The sequence below is a fragment of the Sceloporus undulatus genome, chromosome 8 (genome assembly GCF_019175285.1).
Source record: "Sceloporus undulatus isolate JIND9_A2432 ecotype Alabama chromosome 8, SceUnd_v1.1, whole genome shotgun sequence".
Classification (NCBI taxonomy): Eukaryota; Metazoa; Chordata; class Lepidosauria; order Squamata; family Phrynosomatidae; genus Sceloporus; species Sceloporus undulatus.
The window spans coordinates 10,051,567-10,068,187 of NC_056529.1; the positions used below are offsets into that span (position 1 = coordinate 10,051,567).

General features: G+C 38.9%; 2 protein-coding genes across 3 annotated transcripts in view; one reads left to right on the forward strand and one right to left on the reverse strand.

Moving 5' to 3' along the window:
* DPY19L3 (dpy-19 like C-mannosyltransferase 3) overlaps positions 1-16,621 on the reverse strand; it is a 127,944-nt gene that overhangs the window by 32,423 nt on the left and 78,900 nt on the right. The window lies entirely within an intron of this gene.
* The window catches only part of LOC121914384 (neural-cadherin-like), a 40,984-nt gene continuing 35,750 nt past the window's right edge, over positions 11,388-16,621 (forward strand). Inside the window, exons 1-2 of the mRNA XM_042437775.1 lie at positions 11,388-11,440; positions 12,595-12,655. Coding sequence (XP_042293709.1) covers positions 11,388-11,440; positions 12,595-12,655 — 114 coding nt within the window. The remainder of the gene's footprint in view (positions 11,441-12,594; positions 12,656-16,621) is intronic.

A 16,621-nucleotide genomic window follows, 5' to 3' on the forward strand; every position in this document is an offset into this window, starting at 1 on the left:
AAGCAGATATATCAATAATTTTTCTTTGGTGGTGCTTTGTCCCACCTCATCTCTGCAGAATTACACACAAGCCCTGCATTGACTTTTCTGTCTTTTTAAATTTTTTAACACCTTGGATTGGAAGTTGATCTTGATCGAAAATGTTTCTCCTTTTTAACAGCATTCATTAATGAATTAAGCTTTTCTAAACCGTATTTTGGAACTCTCTTTGCAGTCAAATTATGGCACAGTTGCAGGAAGGAAGCCCTCTTGTAAACGATGTCACCTCTATAAACAGCCAACCCAGACGTTTATAGCACAACATTCTTTTTGTATCATTCTCCCCGTAGGAAACTTCGTTTCCACTGTTTCATGAATCACTCGCGCCCAGTTCATTCTGCTGTGCTTACAACGTTAAGGGATCTTATCCTGCTCATGATTTTCTTTTAAATTCCTGATAATGTGGAGTGTTGTATATTTGCATTATAGGACACCTTGCTTTTGATTCTATATTGAAATCAGTCTACTTCATTTATCCACAGGGCTTGCCTTCCTCACTACTTTCCCCTCTCCCACCATTATACAAGAATCATCTCTCCCAAAGTCTAACTAAAACCTGCTTGCAAGAGAGAGTTCTTTTTTTTTTGCAATAAAAGCCTAAATAGCGATATAATTATGGTTAAAATATGATGGAACTAGAGATTGTGATTAGTGCATGATTTCCCATTCATAGTCTCTGTTTTTTGTGCTCTTTTTATATAGGGATAAGATTTCAGTCCAGAACTTTACAGATTTTTGCTATTTGTGATTATACAAGCACAAATACGTTGGTTGCGAATTCTAGGCGGATTCACAACTCTGATAGCCATACAGGTGAGTATTCTCAGTATTTTCCTGTTATTATAGGACTTAGAAGCCTTTTCTTTTGAAATTTTTCTTTGGTTGCCAATTCTATTATAGAAATCTTGGGCACTTGAATAATGTTCTTGAATACGTGTGTCATTGTGACTGATTCCTGGTCAGCATATTTAAAATCTACTAATCTTGTCTGCATGTACGCATTGTTAAGAGAAGTTTTAAACAGTTAGAGAATTTTGTCGTCTCTTAACTATTTTTTAAAAATTTAGCCAAACTATGTAAAAGTCCAGTTTCAATTAGACATAAAGAACAGGCTGGTACCCTTTGGTCTCCCAGGTGTGTGATGACTACTGTTCTCATCATACGTTGGCCTTTTCTTATGCTGCGGATTTTTGAATCCATGGATTCAGCTTCATTCCGGCTTGAAAGTTCTCAAAGAAATTATAATTCCAATAGCACCTTATTTTCCATTTTTATAAGGCCTATTTTGCTATGCCCATCTATATTTAATGGGACTTGATCTCCACAGATTTTCCTTTTCCATGGGGGGTTCCTGGAACCAAACCCCACAATAACAGGCTCCACTGTACCCTTATTGGTGAGACTGATGAATACAGCAATTTTTAATAACAGCTGACACTCGCACTGATTATGATTCAGAATAACTCCAAGTTGCCAAAATTCCTTGAACTCTTGCCATTCTTCTTAACACACTTTATTTTTCCTTAGAGTTTATTTACAGTTACTGTTGTTAACAATCATCCTTTTTTCTTCCTGTTCGGTATTGTGACTTTGCAACAACTATATGAATAGTTTGAAATGTGCCTATGAGGCCCACCTCAGAGGCCAGGCAGTTTCAGCTAATGGGCATTCAAGTAGGTAACTTAACACCTTGGCAAGGAAGCAGCAACTTGTTGCAAGCACACATGAGCTTAGGGCTAAGGGGACTCTTATCTTTCTTTTTAGATCTGCCTCACATTTGCTTTTTATGGAATCTGTTGTATTGTCTTCTCATTCTTTTTACATTTTTCTAGTCAAGGGAGCATCTTTTTCTTTGTTATGCCTGTTAGTTTAGGCTTCAGTCAAGTCTGGCAAATGTGATGATTCCACTGTTGCTGTTATACACCAGCCATGTATGTGAAGATTCCACTTCAAATCCGACCTTAGTTTTTTTGTGGATTTTGGGACTTTGTGGCAACTTCTAACATTGTTTCTAAAGATATTTCTGCTTCCGGATCCCCCCCACTGGATCAGCTTTCTCCAGCTTCTTCGTATGAGTTGTGTAGCGCTCTCCTGTAATATCTGGTTGTAATGATCCTTCATTAGGCATTGTTTATGCGATTACAGACATGTCACAGTTAGGGCATTTTCTATATATTTTATTATTTTATTCAAATTTTTCCCTAGACTCTGAATTTCAGGCTCTTCTTATTAAACTCCATAAACAGTAAAACAGTATTGTTAAAACGTACAAAAGTTTTGTTTAATCTGTGTAGAGTTTTTGTTGACTATTTTTTGGAAGACTTACTTATTTGATTATATTTCACTGGTAACCACCACTTCTGTTTCCTCTATTTTTATTTTTTTTGTGTCGTTTCTCTGTTGTGATTGTGTATGTGCCATCCTCCCGTCCTATCGTCTCTATTGGAAACATGCATGTGACCAAAACTATAACTATGAACAGTAAACAAAGCTATTAATGATTGAATTTCATTCACAGAGTGGGGTCCCTGTTGTGTATTTTAGTCATTTGACTTGTATTATAACGTCCAGTGCAATTAAAGTTCGAGGCCATACCCCTTCACACTTCCGGGAGCCACATGGTTGATCCGCACTGCCTGGCCTTCATTGGTCATTTGCAGCAGCCAGGCATTTTAGCCACTACGTGTCCACACCACAGCACTGCAGCCCCGCAGTGCAGGAATAGTCCACCGCAAAAAGGTTAGCAACAATTTGCTGCTGATTTTTTTTTTACGTGGCAAAACATTGGAGTGGGCTATGGCATGCTTGCCGCAGCGCCCACCTGGCTGTTTCAGGGGTCGGTCATCACGCCACTCGTTTCGGGTGTCTTTTTTGGGCAACGTAGCGCCTCACCTGGCTGTTTTCATTCGGGGTGGCATCACGCCACTCGTTTCGGTTGTTCTGTTTGGGCAACGTCTATTGCTTCGTTCCAAGTTCTTCTTCCCGTCTTGCTGATAAATTGATTTAATGGTGAAATTGTTTACTTATCTTTTAAATTGTACAAGTTGTTTTAGGTAATATTTTGTCTGATGGTTGCTTTTGTTTCTTCCTTTAGCTTTACTACTCTATTTTTGTATTATAGTTCTATAGTCCTATACCCCACAATCGCTTCTGGGGAGAATGTAGCTTCTCCATTTTCTGCTTCTTGAATTTTAGTCCTATTTTGTGTTGCCTTCAGGTGATTCCATGTTACAGTCCACCTCTTGGTTTTTGTTGAGAATGTTTGCAATGACAAACTGTTGGCCTTGCAGATTCAGTCAGACGACTTCCTGCCTTTTTATTTCTTAATCTTAGTCCCAAAATTTCTCCAATCTTTTGATTATGCTGTTCCTCCTCTTTTGCATTCCAGTTGCCAATGATTAACAATGAAGTTTTTGTATATTATCAGTTTCCTCCGTCCTGGACTCTCCAGCATAGAATTTTTTCCATTTTCTTTCCTGCTTCTATAAACTTGGATTTGGGTATATTGATAGGTTTTCCCTCAGTCTTGCTCTTATGTTTACCTTGTTGTTGTCTTGAATGTTATCTAGGAGAACCGTCTAATACAGTGTCATCAAAATTAAAATAAATTAGTTTCTTTATTTCTTAGTCCCTGGTCAGCTTCCTGGGAAATGATACTGATTGCTCTGATAGAAAGTTTCAGTTCCTGTGCAGATACTTCGGAGGTTCTGGCATGTCGGACTGCTGTAACCAGATTGCTTGTCAAAACCATGTTGTGATGAAAATCCAAATCCTGCTTCTACAACAATATCTCATGCAATTCAGAAAAAACCTACCTAGCCTTCCCACCTTGGCACAGATACTGCTCCTCCTCTTCTTCTGCTGTTGCATATGTGATTTGTAGTCTACCTACAAAGGAATTTGTGTCATTGAAGGAGCATGAAGTTGTATATTATATAAACATTCATTCTAATACAAGGATCATGTCTGCAGCACAGAATATCAGCTGTGAAATGATGGTTATAAATTTCTTAAGATTTTCTGTGCTGTCTTCATTTTTTGAAATACTTGCTAAGAGAAAACTTTGGTGAACAACTATAAAACAGCAATGTTCCCACTTCAGTCTTTGTGTCACAAAAAGCCAATTATTTTATAGCTTCTCAAAGCATTTTACTGAACGTTATACTCCTTGAAGTAAGGGCCACTGAACCTGTTATCCCTTTGCTGACAGAGACAATTTCATGCCTGTTCCTAATCCAAAGCATAGTATAATATGGAAATCAACACTAGTGTTCTTTAAAGTTTAACCTTCCATGCCTTGAAACTATCTAAGTTGTGTACAATTCATTTCTATTTATATTTTTAAAATCCGTCTGAGCAACTCAAGTTTCATGAAGCAGAGTTTCTGAGAGAGAGAGGAAAACTGAGCAACCTTTGAGTTTCCTAGCTTAATTTCTTCTTTTTGCAATAGAGGATAATTTTTCTGTCTGTTCCTTGATGCAGACTGCATGAAACAAGTTGGTTCTCACTAATTATTTGTTGACTAGATGGGTTGGGTTTTTTTTTTTACCCAGTATAGATGCTACAATAGATGTTCGAATTGATTTAGATGTGTCTTGGTCAATCCTTACAGTTCACCAATATTATTTAATACTGTCTTCATATGCAGCGACATTTCCTCTTTGGTATTTCATTTCAGTTACACTGAAGTGCCATATATGGAGGAGCAGAAAAGATAGTAACAGTGGTTTAGTAATAACTTTAAAGCAATTGACCAGACATATACAAAAATAAGTTTAATTCTCTTGAAATTTCATTTAGCATTTCAAAAACCCACTCGACTTGGGATGATGGGATAATCAGATAAAAATACAGCTGGTTGGATCTGGCCTGATTGCGTCCCACCAATATAATGGTTCCTTCTATCTATAGAATGTTCTTGGTCTGTGGGGAACTGTGTTAGCAACATTTTTTGGTAAAATGATTTTCACCTTTCCTCCTCTCCCCTCATTGGTCTCTGAAATCTGCTCTAGAGGTTTGAGGGTCCTCTGGAACCAAGAGGAGACATGCTTGAGGGCCTGCAGGGAGAAAGAAATCAGAATACATCCACCATTTCCTACTTCTTTCCTACTAGGCTTTCCAGTTGAATTCCACTTCGGAGCTATATTAGGGAACACTCTTCCAGTTTTACTGGATTTTACCATATAATAACTATTCTCTTGTTTTGAATTGGTTATAAATTATATAACTATTGCTTGTCCTAATATTAGGACTCATAACAACGAGGTCCTGAAAAACTGGCTTCCACGTGGCTTGGGAGCATGGTCATTTTAATCGCCGCACATCCCCTAAGCTGCCCTGGCTGACCAATGTGGACGGCTTCAAGATGTTCCATTCCGGTTGGTGTTTTTTACATGCTGCCGGAACGTTTGAAGCTGCCATTGGTGCCTGCAGCCAGGTTTCTGAAACACTTTTTTGCCGTCAAATAGGAGCACTTTTTTTCCTTCCTTTTCGGTGGTTCCGGGCATTTTATTGCTTTGTAGTGTGTGGTTGCCGAGCAGCCCTGTAGCGGCCCCCCCAATCTGCTTTTTCAGTTGGTCTGTTTCCCCATATTTGCCTCTCATAAAGGGTCACTCTCCTCATGCTAAATTCTTAAGATTTTTCTTTAGTTGGATTCTACACACATTTTTTTATTCTGATTTTTTTTGATCACATCATCTAGGGAGCTAAACAGCCTGCTTTTTACCTCTTATGTTACTTCAAGAATTGCCATCTTGCTTCATTTGGGTACAAACCCTTTTATCGCAGTTCCTTCTGTGTCCCCACTGCAGTTCTTTTCTTTGAATATTTACAAGAACTGTTTTGCAAGTTTGAGTTGGTTTTTTAAAAGCTGCAGAACATATTTCTTCTGTACTTATCAATATTTCTATTATATTTTTGCACAAATAAGCTAGTACCCTCCATCCTTTTTTTGGTGCTCTTGAGTCCTAGCTTTCCACCTTTTTAAACCTTTCTGTACTCTAAATTGGACAAATGGAATGACTTGCATATAATTTTCAAGCTTCAATTACCTATTACATAATTGTTCAGGTCATTTTGTAAAATCATCCAACAGGATTACTCCATTTGGTTATTTCATCTATGTATTTCTAAATCTTTGCTAATCGATTATTTAAAAAGTTGATTGAAGTGTTGCCTATAGGCCCTAGAGTTTTACAAAATTTTTCCTATACTGCAAACTGGATTTAAAATTCAGACGCTTTTATATTCTTCTTGTGACCAGAACATACAGGAGAACTCGGAGGGAATGTTTTTATATGAGGGTGCTAAATGTTCCAACTTTGTTTTTGATTTTATATGGATCAAATTTTGGTCAGTTACAAATTTTCTACGGTACATCTAACTGTTACATTTCTTTTCCCCTTTTTCCATTAGTTGGTATCTTCATTTGACTTCTGATGTGCTCCGAAATTGGAAATTAAAGTTCTCCACTAGTTCGTTCTTGAGTGCTACTACTCAAAAGGTTTTTACAGAAAAATCCAAAACAGTTTCTCCATTTCATTCTTCTTCAATCAAATTATTACCATTCCATCTCCCCCCCCCCCCCCCCCCCCCCCCCTCTTCCAGTCTTTTATAGCTTCTGTTTCACTGGGTTTAGTTTAGATTTAGTAAAAATTACTTAAGGCAACCTTTATTTTTTAATTTGTTCCTTTTCATAAACTTTGTGTGATAGTCCTTTGCCCATGAAACTTTTCCCCATAGTGGATTCATGCCTCTTATTCACTACAAGAAGATTTGAAAGTATGAGTTTTTATGAAACATTGAAGTTCTTATTGTATAATTACAATTCATATTTTAAGTCATGCAGACTTTTTTTTTAGAACACAATTTGTTGAATACCAATAAAATAAATTCTTGTACATGGATACTTCTTGACTTTTACTATTAAATTGTAAAATGGACATTTTAAATACAGATCTGCTCTGAGTACTAAGTTTGAGATTACCTTCATTTGCACAGACTTGGCCTCTTCATATCTGACATTTCATTCGCATCCATCGTTTGCTTCACTTCTATCCTCCATGTCCCGTCCATTGCAGTCTTGAGCATGGAATAAGTTTCTTGATCATTGTTACAAGCTTTGGAAGGTTTTGGGTGTGGGACCTTGAGAAGAGGGATTCCTCTTCGTCATCGGCATTTTCCTTCTTTGTCTTTCTTCTTTTAGGCACTTTTTTCCAGATCGTGGCATGTCTTTTTTTTTTTTTTTCTTCCGTTTTAAGATGCTAGAATGCTTGGACCATACTGCTACTTGTGTGTTTTTTGTTTTAATTTTATTTATGTGTGTAGATCCTGTTTTCTGAGGTTATATTTTTCTTCCTTTGTTCCTAGCTCTGTGGGTTTCCATTATGGATAAACCTTCTCGTTCATACTCTGCTATATTTGTGTTATTTTGGTTAGATTCAATCCTGAATTAATTCTTGAAACGATGTGATACGATAGCAACCTTACAGTGCCGTATTAATGTATTCAGCCATCCTCAGTGGGGGACTTGAGAGTGTGCTGCTGTCTTTGAGCCGGTTTTAATAAACTTTGTGAAATACCTAAAGACTAGCATGCTGTAGACATTTAGGACTAGTAGACACTTCTTACTTTGCCTTTTTATCCTGCTTTCAGACCCCTGTCTTTTCCCGCACATAACAAGCATTATTTGTTAACCTACAGGCATTTTATGCCCTTTATGTTTAGACTCCCAAATACAAACATTCCTCCAAACCTTTTGAGGAAGCCAGACAAGCATAAAGGCAGTAGAATGGAGTGGTGAAGTTCCCTTCCCCACTTGTCTGAAACCATCTTTTGGTTATAATATAAGTAACTTACTTGGAAATGTGCTGTTCGAATTAGTGGGATTTGCTTTTGATGAAGTATGGTTTTCAACAGCTTCACCACGGAGGCTTTTATTCTTGCATCTCGCATCTGCACCATTGTTCTCAAGCTTGAAAGCAAGTGTGGGATTCGCCAGTTACTGCCAATTTAACAGCACTTATTTAATCATTTAAAATGTACAGTTGGTGCTTAAAGATGTAAGCTATATTTAATTAGAATTTTGCATTTGATATTCTGGGCATGGGTACATATTATATTTTTAAGAAAGGAATTGTAATACGGTGTGCAAACCGCTTTTTATAGCCAAAGTTATAAAACTTTTAGAAAAACGGACAGGTAAAAAAAACTGAAGATATCTGCTCTTGCTGATTTTATCAGAGAATGGCTTATTTTAAAAGATCTTTTTCCGCACATTAAGCTGCAGCCTAAGTTCTCTCTCAGGATTGTCTTGTTTGGAAACTATGGATGCAAACTTTGTAGTACTATTTGGACTACCTTCTGAAAATACTGTACAGTTGTTTATAAATAATTTATTTTGCTTTACGAAGTTCTGTCATGTATTGACTAATTGTATTTGGTAATATAACCCTTTGGTGAAACACAGCAATATAGCATTCTTGATTGTAAAGAAGTGGAACGGGAAGGGTTTACCTTGCTGACCAATTTAGCTTTTTCTATTACAACGCAATTTTAAAAACCAGACATGAACAGATGGTCCCATAGGAGCTCCTTCTGCTGCTTTTTGCAGCAGTGGCGGACTGCTTCTGGCACCATGGGGAGCGGCTTTCTGGCTGTTTTGTTGGCGACATGCGTTATTTGAAGTCACAGCCCCATAGTGGCTGGAAGCCACCTTAATTGGGCCTATAATGTTCGGGCCACAAGACAGTATAAGACAGTGGGGGCCCTTGCTTACACGGGGGATCCGTCGGACCCGTCCCCGCATAAAGCAAAATGCTTGTGCTTGTCCCGCAGCCGCATGCATCGTTCACAAGCTCCATTGGATATGAGGCTCATGTTTGTCCATGCGCACATGCCCGTACATTCTCCCATTTTCTCCAGAAACTTCAGCAGAAAGCTCACTGAATAAAAGAATTTTACAGGTCAAAATTTGCTGCTCCGCCACGAACCAGTAAGTTACCTGAGTTGTTTTAACATCTCGTTCCTCTCCCTTATATTGAGATACTACTTTAAATGTTGATTTTTTTTAAGCAGGGTGAGGATCATATAGCCCTCCAGATGTTTTTGGGCTGCAAACATGCAGCTTTCCTCCCATTGGCTATAATTGTTAGGGCAGCTGGAACTTTAATTCAATAGTGAAAGCTATGATTGTTAGACGCTGACTGACTGCGAGATTGGCAAGTCTGCAGTTGCGAGACCCAAGCACAACTTGACGGACTGAGCCCCATCACTACTCCTAGCTGCTGCCAACCTAGCCAATTTGAAAGCATGTAAAAATGCAAGTAAATAGGTACAGTAACCACTTTTGGTGGAAGGTAAGAGTGGTCTTTGACATCACCTGGTTCTTCTGCTTAAAACAGAGTTGAGTACATCCCCTACAGTAAAGACGACTTGCAATCTGGTCAAAGGGGAAACCTTTACCTTTAGAGATAATCTTAATTCTGTGGGCTAAATCCACAGTTTAGTATATTTAAATACATCCATTGAAATGAATGGGGATTCGTAGTAATCATGATGATCCAGCTTCTTTATCAATGGTTTACTCTATGTCCAGTTTAGATTTAACCATAAAAGACCTACCTGGAGGCTATGGGTGATTTTGCCCGTTTGTTTAATTTTCCGTAAGGGTAGCCTTGTGTACAATCTACACACTAAGGGAGTGATCTTAAACTTGTCCGAATCTACAACAACCAGGGACACCTAACATGGGCAGAACTAGCTATAGTTTTACTAAGTATGGTTTATAAACTACATGTAGCGTAACTAAGATGGTAGAATCATATAGCTCTGCCATGCAGGAATACACAATCAAAGCACTCGCAACCGGTGGACATCCAGCCTCAGTTTTACTGATTTGATCAAACATCCACCTTACACATATAAATAGACATGTAACAGGATAAATTCAATTATAAATGTCTTACTATGGAATTTCTGGTTTTAGCTAATCTTAGTTAAATCCTAATAGGTATACATATAAAGTTTGTGAAATCTAGAACAGATTGCTGTTTGCCTATTAGTTTACCAGACACACATCTTTCTGACATTTCTGACATAAATGGCCCGCATGCTGCGTTCAAAATGAAATGGATTGTGTCATGGGTTATTAAGAGAACAAGGAAGACGGATCCTCTGAGTAAGCAGTTCCGTGTCTTGCGCCAAGCTTTGAAAACGTGATGCTTGTCAAAAGAGGCTACAACAAACAATTTTAGTTGCAAAAGCTTTGATTATGTATATAACCTATTAAGGGAAATCCGTGGGTAGGAAACCATCAGGAGATTTTACTAAGAATGGTATAATTAATAATAATTTAATTAATATTTAATGAAATAATTCTTAGTGAAATGAGAATAAGATTATTAAATATAGTTATTATTATTATTATGATTATATTATTATGTATTGAGTTAGATTTTTTCACTTTAACAGTGTGTGACTTGATTAATCCTTGGATAGGTTTAATCAAACCAAGGAAGATTTACTAATAATAGTATAATATAATAATGTATTAAATACAAATAAATATTTTAATAGCAATAATTTAATTAGTGTATACGGATATTTAAGTATTATTGATACGTTAAAAGAATTTATAATATTTATATAGTTATAATATAAGTTAAAATAATATTGTAAATTAACATTGTTTTATAATTATAATTATCATTTATTTTTACAATAGGTATTTTATAATATTTTATTAGAATAATTTTGGTTATTTTATATTTTAATGATTTTAATAATAGATTTATAGAAGATTTAGATAGCTTGGTGTTTACTATATTTCTATTATGATAGAATAATATGTGTTATTATTTTATTTTTATTTTTATAACATTATTTTATAATAAAATATATTCTTTTATATTAATATGTATTTATACATAATCAATAACAATATGGATCTATTGTTGTTATTTTACTTAGACGATTTAATATTATTTAATATTTTTTATTTATAATAATAATAATTTTATTATTTGATATTTTATTATTTTAGTATTATTTCATAATAATTATTTATACTATATGTATATTATTCTCTCTATTGTTTATTAGACGTAAACCATAATAATGTTGATGATGATGATTTCCTTGGGCCGACCATCGCTCTCCGTCAAAATGGCGGGGGCATGATGCCCAGTCTCTGAGGCAAGCGGGCCTCCAAGCGAGGCCTTGAAGGAGGGAGGCCCATCCCACCCACCGGGCGGCAGAGCCAGCCCCTCCCTGGGGAGCCCTCCTCGGCTTGCCATTCCTGGAAGGAGGACACCAAGTCCTGCTCGCCTGCCCTCTCGGTCGGCCTGCGGATGGAAGAAGAGGAGGAGGAGGCAGGCCCTGCTGCTCCCGCCTCAGGACGGCGGTAAGTGAAGAAGGAAAGGGCGCAGGGAGGGGAGGCAGGGAAGCGGAGCCCTGGCGAAGGAGGCTGAGGAGGCGCCCCTGGGACTAGGCCCACGGCTGCCAGGGAGACCCCAAGGATGGCCAGGCGCCCTCCCAGCCCCCGCCTCCCCCGGCCCTCTCAGCTCCCTTCTCCAGCCCCACACCTATATATATATATAGAAGAGAGAGAGAGAGAGAATGAATGATGCCTTTGCTTTGGCACAGTAAATAAATTACTCTCCTTTAGTGAGGATGAGCACTTTAGAACTCATAGCACACACACACTTGGCACATAGAATGTGAATATAATATATATATATAATAGATATATACACAGAGAGAGGAGAGAGAGAACAGCATATGTGATTATGATCCACTTTGGCAAGAGCAATACATTCTCTTCCTTAGTGAGGATGAGCACCTTAGCACACACACATATATCCATACACACACACACACACACATACACACACATATATATTCACATATGTGTGTTTGGTGTGTGGAAGCCCATCCTCACTAAAGGAAGATTTTTTGTTTAATTTATTTGTTTCTCTCCTGCTTTTAGTGAAGAGGAGCCCGCAGGGCTTCATATACCCACAAGCATACATATATAATATAGTATACACACACACACACAAACCACACACAACATATATTTCTTTTTAGGAGGATGAGCTTGTCAGCTATATTGATTATATTGCTTTAGTCAGGATGAGCTTTGCAGGCACTCATACACACACACACACACACACACATTGTAGATATATAACACCCCTCAGTATTTGCGGACTTGAACCCGTGTCCCCCACCATTCGCGGGTAGCAAACAGAGGGGGACAAAATGGGGGGCACGCACTGCACCCAAGCCAATGGGGCGTGAATATAGGCAAATTTCCCATTTTGTGGGGGCGGTGGTCTGGATAGATCCCCCGCGAAAAATGGAGGAGGCAAGTGTGTGTGGTGTGTGTGTGTGTAGGTGTGTGATTGTAAATATATTGCTTTACTGAGGATCAGCTTTGCAGGCACTCTTATTACAAGCAGACTAACAAGAACCACCACCCCTCCGCCATGATAACTTTTGGAGCTCCATCATCTGTGACCATTTTGGCACTCTTTGGTCTCTGTGTTTTCCCAGAGTACAAAACTGCAAGAGGACTGCTGTACGTTCACCACGGGGAGAAAAAGGCATTCAACAGGTATGCTTCTTACTCGTTGCATGACTACAATGCCCACTGAAAACCTCTCCTTCACACAACCACCAGGTACAGGAACCTTCCTAAGTTTCAATCTGGCAACCGTGGCAAGTCACCAAGCGAAGGCCCATTGCTCAGGCTGTGGGTCCTCCTCTCTTTAATTCCCCACAGCCAATGAAAGGGTGGTTTTGGGCTGAGGCAGAGAGACTGGCCCCAAACACAGTACAACTGTGTATGTTTGATCGGGAGAATACTAAAAGCCAGGATTGTATTGTATGGCTATTGTAGTACAATTCTGTGTCTGGTGTGAAAAACTGGACAGCGAAGAAAGCTGAAAAGAGGAAGATCAACTCATTAGAAATGCACAGCTGGAGAAAAGTTTGGCAAATATCATGACTTGGAAGAAAGACAAATGAATGGATCCTGGACAAATAGGCCTGGACTCCCTTTAGAAGCCAGATGAATAAACGGGATGTTGTACTGGCTGTATCATGAGAAATACAGAAAAAGACGTAGCTTGGTAAGGTAGAAGGCAGTAGGAAAAAAGACACTCCTTCCAGATGAATAGAAGGAAACCATGAAAAGAAACCATGGCTCTGAGCTTGCAGAGCTGAGTGGGGTTGTTGGGAGCCAGATGACTTGGAGGTCTCTCTTCGGGTTGGCACAAGTCAGTTGACTTGACAGTAGTTCATAACAACAATAACAGAACAGTCCACTGTATTGATGCTTTCACAACATTAATCCGAATCATGTCTTTGTTCCGTTACATTCCAACAGATTTATTAAGGAATCAACAACTTTGCATGAAAGAGTATCAATTGTAGGAGATCTGCTCAAACATAGGATTAACAAGAAGATGGATATGTAGAACTTCCATAGTCGTTATTTTTGTTTTCCACTTGTAGAATTGTGTCATCCACATATTTGAGATTATTGATGTTTCTTCTTCCTATCTTCACTTCTCCTTCTGAGTCTAAACCTGCTGTCCATATGATATTTTTTGCATACAAGTTGGACAAGTAGAGTAATAGAATGCATCCTTGCCTGCTCCCCCTTCCCAACTGGAAACTATTCTGTTTCTTCATATTCAGGCTCAGTAATTTGTTCTCACTGGAAGGCAGATAAAGAATTCCCATCATCAGGGCCCATCCTTATTAGTTTTGCTGATCCTCTTATTCTTGAAACAACACATACCCCATAACTGTCCTAATTTGACACAACCTCATGACTAATTCTCTCCTTTGAGCTACCTTTTAAATGTTCCAGTTTCTCTCTTTCCTCTTCAGCTTACTTCAATTGCAGCAAATTGAGTTGAAAGTGCAGATGTTTTGCATACAGTTAAAGGAGTGGAGGGTATGGAGGGTATTGGTGAAATCTGGCCCTTCCCAGCAGACTCAGGCAGAAGCGTTGCAGCCTCTCCTAGATTGTGTGTCATCAGTAAATTTTACTATCTTGATCATACTCATTGTGTGGCCGCGTGTGTCCTGGTTTTCTTCTGTGAAATATCTGGAGAGTGTGAACTATGTTCACCTGAAAATGGTTCCAGAGCTTTCTACCAAGGTGGGAAGCCACTTGGACCTTGGGGGCAGAGCCTATGTATATGCCATCATCACAGCCTCCATTTTAGTTCCACATCTGAGTTGGTAAATACAGAGCTACAGAGGGGGCAGTCCTTCAGGTCACTCATTTCCAGCACAGTGTAGTAGTTTGAATGTTGGACTAGGACTTTTGAGACTAGGGTTCGATTCCCGGCTCGGCCATGAAACCCACTGGGTGACCTTGGACAAGTCACACACTCTCAGCCTCAGGAGAAGGCAATGGCAAATGTCCTCTGAACAAATCTTGCTAAGAAAGCCCCATGATAGCTTTGCTTTAGGGTCACCATAAATCAGAATCGACTTGAAGGCACACAACAACAACAACATATCAACATTACTGCCTTGAACTGTGTCTGAACATCGAAGCTAAGCCAAGCCTGGAGTAATAAGACCTATACAATTCACTCCTGACAATTCTGAAAAGGGTGAGCTTTCAAATTTGTGAAAAAGCATGGCACACAAGGTTAGATATTTAACGTGTGAAATCGTTACGTGATTTCCCCAGGATATTCAGATCTCCTTTGTCTAATAAACTCCTGAGATACAGAGAAACATCCCTCTATAAAGAAGCATCCGATTTAACAGAATTAGGTCCAGGCGCTTGAGCAGCCGAGACTTCAGGTGCTTAAAGCGCTGAAGAAATTAAGCGCCTGTAAACCATTAAAATAAAAAATAAAAATAATCCTTATCTCTTATTGAAAATTCGCTTTGCCACAAGCTTTCCCCCTTCATCTATGGGCTCTGTCAAGGGATTCTCCCTGGCTGTCTTGGTGTGAGACATGAAGAAAACCTATCCCATAGTTCCTCTGGCAAGAGTTTCGGTTTCCTACTAATAAATTCGCTTTGCCTTCATCTATGGGCTCTGTCAAGGGATGAAGAAAACCTATCCCATAGTTCCTCTGGCAAGAGCTTGGGTTTCCTACTAAATTCGGAGGGAAAATGTATATAAAATGTATATAAGGCTGACAGCGCTTATGACGTTTTATCGTTTAAGCGCCTTGATTGGTTCATTTAAAAAAAAAACCGCCAAAAATAAATCGAATCAGAAACGGACACAGAGATGGAAACGATGTCACAGATACATCGATTCCGATTAATGCGGGTTAACGTTACGTCATTCTGACGTAGTATTGATTGACAACTCCAAATAAGGTATGGAGGAGAAGAATCGCTTTATTTAAACACCGATTTCATGCCAAGTGAGAACGCTTACTGAACGCTTGCAGGTAAAAAATCCGAATTAAACAAGCAGATGGGAACGATGAATAAAGCGATTCTGAAAGCGGGATAACAACTGTGTTATTTTAATTCGATTTTATTAAAAGCGTTTTATTTTAATTCGTATCAAATCCTAAGTGGGAACAAGCCCTAAGAAAATTATGCAGCCAGTCACAAATGATCACACTAGCTTCTGGTTTTCCCCCACAAGCCCTGCAAGCCTTTGTGGTAACTAATGGCTTCTGTGTCACTACATCCAATCTGAAATTTAAAGGAACCATCCAAGGTGCTGAACCTATTTTGAGGATAGGATTCAGGCCCTGGAGATCTTCCTGAATGTTCAAGATAAAACCTAGAGCAGATTCAGTGGGGAAGCTACCAGTTACCACTGGTGAGGACCACTGGGCTTTCTTCTGTAAGAGGCAGAAGGATAATGCTATCTATTCAGAACTGTTTGTAACCAATCGTCCCGCTCAGCCTCAAGTTAGGTTTTCTGAGACTCTGGCATCATCCAGCCTGGCATCATCCAGTTTTGCCTTGATTTTATCCACAGCTTAAAAAATTGCCTTTTAAGATTACAACTCCCAGTATCCCCCCATCCAATATGCCCCCTGGCAAAGCTAGTTTGGGAATACTGGCTTCCATCAATCTGCTTAAAAAGTGAGAGGAGGACTCTTTTCGGAAAGGTTTGGATTATGGAAAACATAACAGAGCGCGTCTGTACAATGGCCATTTGTTTACCAGCATACCATGTGCTCTCTTACATTCTCTCAAGCTAATATTTCTTATAAAGACACAACATGCAGAGCTTCCGATGGAATCCAACAGAGAGAGGTGCAATTAAGAATGTCTTGTAATAATGCATTCTTGTCCTTAGGCACAGCAGGTCTGGGGCCTTCAAAAATGTAACAGCCCAGAATGCTGAGCTTTGTAGTTTTCTTTCTTTCTCCTCCTCTCTTTCCCTTATGCCCTCTCATTTCTGAAAACACACAGAGAGGTGGAACAGCACTTGTTTTGAGTAGAAAAGGGATTTTAAAAAGGAAAAACAAAAATAATGCAAATATAAAAGAGTCTAATTACTGCTAACACTTGCCCGGTCTTTGTGGCTCTAAGGCTGCATCCGCACTGCAGAAATAATCCAGTCTGACACCAC